This window comes from Mobula hypostoma, chromosome 8 (assembly GCF_963921235.1).
Source record: "Mobula hypostoma chromosome 8, sMobHyp1.1, whole genome shotgun sequence".
In the NCBI taxonomy this organism is placed as follows: Eukaryota; Metazoa; Chordata; class Chondrichthyes; order Myliobatiformes; family Myliobatidae; genus Mobula; species Mobula hypostoma.
Genome location: NC_086104.1, coordinates 156,375,774 through 156,381,773, shown reverse-complemented (window position 1 = coordinate 156,381,773; position 6,000 = coordinate 156,375,774). Strand labels below are relative to the sequence as shown.

Genomic DNA, 6,000 nt, shown 5'->3' with positions numbered 1-6,000 from the left:
CACAATTTGACCATGGCTGATTTATTATACCTCTCAACTTCATTCTCCTTTGATACTATTGCTAATTAAGAACCTATCAGATTCCACTTTAAATATACCTAATGACTTGGTCTCCTCAGGCATCTGTGTCCATGAAGGCAAAAATCTGTGCAAATGGGAATGAGTTTTGTATTATAATTTAATGTCACCCATATACTAATCCTTGAAATATTTTTACTGATTGAACATTGTGTGGCACGAAAATACTGTGAATTGAAATTCCAGTGGTTTAAGTAGCATGTTAATGGAATGATAAACACAAGAGATTCCACAGATATTGGGAATCCATAGTGCTGGAAGAACTGAGGTCAGGCAGCATCTGAAAGGATTAAGGACTCATCATGAATCTAGTTAAAAAAAAGTCTCAGCCCAAAACGTCGACTTTTTATTCTTTTCCATAGATGTTGATTGGCCTGCTGATTTCTCCAGCATTGTGTGTGTTGTTCATGAAATAAGGACATTTTCTGTTAAAGATACATTAATGTAACTGAAAGCAAACTCACGGGGTAACCACAATAGAATGTTGCTGTAACGATATCTGAAACAAGTTGTGTGGGGTCATAAAATAGAATATCGACACAAATGACAATGAGCATAAAATGGCAACTTGGTATTAATGCAATTCTCAGCCATGACTACCTTAGCTACAATCAAGTACATTTGGATACTAAACATAGAAATGACTAAACAAATACCTATTGCGATTAAATAGAATAAATGAGTTCAGTACGATGGCCCAATGACCGTTTTATTTATTGACCATTAATAACTGCTACAGTTTTAATACCAACAAGGTCGTGCAGTTAACAAACCCGAATGCAAGTCAATTGGTCCTTCACAAACCAAGTTCATGTGATTTTTGCCTGGAATAGATATCCCCTGAGGTGAAGTTTTATTTTAATGAAGATGCAGTTTAAACAGAAAATAGAGACTTTATCCCCTTATGGCCTGTTTAGCCTGCATTTATTCTCACAACTTCTCGACCTGAAAACCCGCTTACCCACCTGTTGCTCATCGCTCATTCCGCAGTTCCTGTAACTACAGGTTAGTCTACCACCCGTTCCAAAGATGACGAGGGAAGCTGCTGGATACACATATACTGAAATCCCCATTCCACCACTCCCTTCCCAGGATACAGTGCTGAATCTGCAAGAAAGGTGCAGACAAAAGATGTCCCAACCTATGACCCTATAACAGAGATTCAGTTCCAAGCTTATGAAGAACATTAAGCATGACCACTGCCTAGTACTTGAACGTGGCAGGTGGGATATATGCAAGTGGGGAGGAACGTGGAGGGTGGAATGGGGAGAGGAAGGGACCCAAATAAATACATGAAATTGAAACAAATACTATCACCTGGAAAGACCTCTGTTCCATTTGTTTCAACAGCTTCAACGTCCAAAGAACTTTAATACAGGAGAAGGCATAAAAGTAAAAGTTCCACATCAAAAATTTTAACCAAATGAAAGCATATTAACAGAATTTGACATCATATTTTTCAAGTGCCAGTTCTTGTAAAGTTAACAAAAAAGGGATACAGTTTCCAGCCCTTTCCAGTTTGGGACTTCTAAAAAATAAAAAGATCCAGCAGTTCTGTATGGTTAATCTGCAGTGCAACACACCACTCCAAGAACAATTTGCATGAACTCCCAGGGCTGTGCCAACCAACTTTGCATTTTGGTAAGTAAAGTACAATATTACAAGAAACAATCCAACAGTTTAAAAATAAGTAACCAATTTAAATGTGCATATAGTTATTCTAGCAAAAAGATTTGCAAACATTTCATTTTGGGGCACATCACCGACAGCCCGGATACCCTCTTGTCCAACTAATATACAGGTAAATTGACTTGTGAACATATTTTAAAGAGAGAACAGTTTCACATTTGATTCAATGCTGCAACCGCAAGTATTCTACATGAGAGGATCAGAAACCAGATCCTGCAGGTACACCGATCAGATGTGTACTAACTCATTTAACAACAAGTCAGTTGTCTCAGGTTTAATCAATTAAAATGTTTTAAGTCAGTAGAATTGGCACAGCCCAACTCAATCCAGAAGTCCAGGCAAACATGACAATCACATTAAGACGATATTGAAGAAAAGCTTGTGACGTTGGCAGTCTTCTCAGTTTTCTGACTGCAGAAAGTACAACTGGAAGGCTCTCCGAGACATGGTGCTGTCTGGGAGACAATAGGTGGAAAACACAAAATTTCCCCCCGCAAACCTAGGAAAGAGCATTTTTAAAACCAATGTACAACTGATATGCAATAAAATACATTTACAGTACCTCTTATGCATATGCAGCCAATATTGCGAGCATAGCTGATCATTTACACTAGTATATACTACATTCTGAACACCCTCTGAAGAGACACGTCAAATTCTGAAATTAAAAACGACCTTTTTTTGTTTGAGGTGCTCCAAATAGTGACTTAGCCAAGAATAGACAAAACGTATCAACTGTGACAGATGAATTTGTTGCATGGTTTGCGTACAATTGCCCATGTAACAGAGCCTACAACTACCTGGTTAAGAAGCCAGTGGTGCAGCTGCCATACTGGCATGTCACTGGGTGTATTTAAATTTTTACCTACCACTCCTCCCCACCCATCCCACCCCTCTCCCAATTTCCATTCATGTGCACAGGCTTTTTCTGTTGGGTGGAGATGCACAATCTCCTATAATAAAACGTAGCCTTATGACACTGCTGCGTCAACAAGCCAACATATCAACTGTCAACCACAACAGTGAAATGATTCCTACCATCAGCCTCTTGAAATCATCAAAAACACACACAAAAAAAAACAGAAGTAGAACTGCCATGTGTTAACGGTGGAGTTTGTGAATATTTTAATCATCTTTACATGCAAATTGCATATTCTGGAAAAAAAAACAAATAACAGCCACAGATCCAAGTGCATCGGGACTTTCCTCATCCTGGTTCCCTGTGCACCCACCACCTTCAGTCAAACACAATTTGGCAGAAACGATGCAAGTGTTATTGTGCCAGTGGCCATCTCTAATAAAAACAATGAAAATGTGTATTAATTTTAAAATGGAAACTCAAATTCAAATTTTGGAAGCAGGCTGATTCCCCAAAATGCCTTCTATTAATAGTTATGCTTCATCTTCACCTCTGGCCATGTCAGTTTTAACCAGCTCCTGAGGACAGCCTTTGCAGTGCCAAGTGTATCACCACTGTTCCGTGCACTGCTAAGGTCAAAAAAACTATGCTCCCAGAAGACAGATGCCTCAGGTACTACTGGGAGAACAGCCCAAATCCTAGCCAACACTCAGAAGTGCTTTCACTATGACATCACTAAGTTTTTAACTTGGTTTCTTAAATCAAATGATTAAAATACTATTTCAAAATAACAAAGGAACACAGAAATAAACATTTTACTAGAGAATTTCATTGCTTTAAACTATGCTGTGTACATGCTGAGAGCTCACGGGACTCTACAATTTTTCACGTTCTGAAGGATCATAGTAACTTTGAACGACCTTCTAAATTTACAAAGTATGGCCTTGTACAATAGAAATGTGGAAAACATAGGTTTTTAATTTTACAGTTTGAAATCAAATTTGTGGAATGCAAAACTAAACTGCCCAGTGTCTGTATAGAAACACAGCATCTAATATTGTGCAATATGTCCGCCTCATTTTATAAAAGTGGCAGAATCATTTAGAAATCCCTGCTTTTATTTATACTCTCCAATGGCCATAGGAAATAGATTGTAACTTTTGTTTGAAACATCTCAAAGAAAACTGGACACAAAAATTGGCAGACATCCAGCACCCTTAGACAGAAGCTTGGATGAGACAGATTTCCATGATTTCTAAAAATGAATTGCTTTCCTTTTAAAATAAATACAATGCAGTTGACATCTTTCATTGATCTGGCTTTGAAAAAAAATCTTTTAAGTAAACAAAGGCTTGACGTGTCCGCTGTGGCAGGAAACCACTGGCTTTAGGTAGGAAGAGAGAGTCCTTTCTGCTCACTGGGTTTGGTAGCCTGCCATGCCAAATCCTGCTTGGTTGGTTATCACGCTGGGACTTTGACCTTGTGGAGGCTGAACTCCATAGTTGGCACCCATCCAGGCGGCAGTGGATGGTGTCTGACTGCGAGAGAAAGGAGGAAACAAAACACTGCAGTGAGCCAACATTAAATGACTTGTTTGACACATTCAATAGAATCAAAACAGGACCACATATTTTCCAAACTTCAATGCTCTCAAAATAATTACAGAATGAATGATACTCAGGATGGAAGAGCAACATGTCAAATTCCATCTGGGTATTCTACAACCCGATGGTATGAACATTGATTTCTATAACTTACAATAATTTCTGGCCTCTCCCCTTTTCTTATTTTCCATTCCCCATTCCGATTCCCCTCTTACCCCTTTTCTTACTCTCACCTGCCCATCACCTCCCTCTGGTGCCCCCTTCCTTTCCTTCCCCCTGTGGTCCACTCTCCTATTAGACTTCTTCAGCCCTTTACCTCAGTGGTCCCCAACCTCTGGGCCGCAGACCAACATATTGCCACGAAGAATGCAGCAGTACTGCGGCAGCAAGAACGCACCCAGCACATCTTTAAGAAAAAAGCAGAAATAAACAAGCTAATTAATTAGGTGCTGCCCGGCATGTAAATGTCAGCCCAGATCAGAGGCGATTGCCGATTGCGTCACCTCTGATCTGGGCCGACATTTACGTACCAGGCGGCACCTAATTAATTAGCTTGTTTATTTCGGCTTTTTTCTTAAAGACGTGCTGGGTGCGTTCCGGCCACCGCTGGACCCCTGCATTCTTTGTGGTAATGTGTCAGTCCGCAGCCCAGAGGTTGGGGACCACTGCTTTACCCCATCCACCTATCAGCTCCCAGCTTATTACTTTATCCCTCTCCTCCACCTAGTCTCACCTAGCCAGACCTCTTCCTCCACTTCTTATTCTGGCATCTTCCCCTTTCCTGTCCAGTCTGTTCATTCCTTTCTATAAATGCAGTCTGACCTGCTGATTTCCTCCAGCATTCTGTGTGTGTTGCCCATGATTTCCAGCATCTGCCAAATCTTGTGTTTATAATTCTAATAGATGATGTACCAAATTATTTGGTACAGCATCATTATGATGTTGTTTCAGGACAAATATAAAGTCCAAAGTCTGTTTCAAATAATGATCACACTCAAACCACTGAAATAGCACTAGAAGAGATTTGTATGTACGTATTGCAAAATTTAGGAGTATACTTGGGAGAGAGGAATTTTTTTTAAAAATCAGATGAACAGAAGAAATAGGAGCTGGAGTTGACCACCCGGCCCGTTGAGCCTGCTGCGTTATTCAGTAAGATTATGGCTGATCTGGCCATACAAGTGAAATCATAGTATCTGAAATTGCTCTGTTTAATATGATCATAATGATCCTGTGCCTCAAATGCAATCTGTTTATCACCATATCCTACAATTTTCCCCCCGGTGTCTTAAAATATATCGCTGGTAACTAAATATACTTAACAACTGAACATCTAAAATGGCCTGTTATCAAGGACTCTGCAAAGATTTATAAAACTCTGCACAAAAGTTTTTTTCCCCACAAGTCCTAAATGCATGACCCTTATTCAAATTCCATGTTCTCTGGTCCTGGAGCTGAGGAAACTGCTTCCCATCAATTATTGGTCAATCCATTTCCAATTCTTCTGCCCTCAATGAAATAATATTTCACTTCTCTGGAAAGTACAGACCCAGCTTCCTCAGTGGGCCTCATACCTAAAAATCTTGAAAAACTGCCCGCACTGGTTGGACATATCTGTCACGGCATAACATTGGGGTACAGTACAGGTGGAGAAAGACCCATCACTTTATAACACCAGGGTACAGTACTATTAGGGAAGGGCCCATCGTTATATAACACTGGGGTACAGTACCAGTGGGTATGGGCCTGTCAGTGTTTAACACTGGGATA

General features: G+C 40.0%; 1 protein-coding gene across 1 annotated transcript in view; it reads right to left on the bottom strand.

Moving 5' to 3' along the window:
* Nucleotides 1–424: 424 nt before the first annotated feature.
* Nucleotides 425–6,000, bottom strand: part of LOC134351106 (cytotoxic granule associated RNA binding protein TIA1-like) — a 67,345-nt gene continuing 61,769 nt past the window's right edge. Inside the window, exon 12 of the mRNA XM_063057187.1 lies at nt 425–4,164. Within this exon, the coding sequence (XP_062913257.1) occupies nt 4,041–4,164 (124 nt within the window). The 3' untranslated portion in view covers nt 425–4,040. The remainder of the gene's footprint in view (nt 4,165–6,000) is intronic.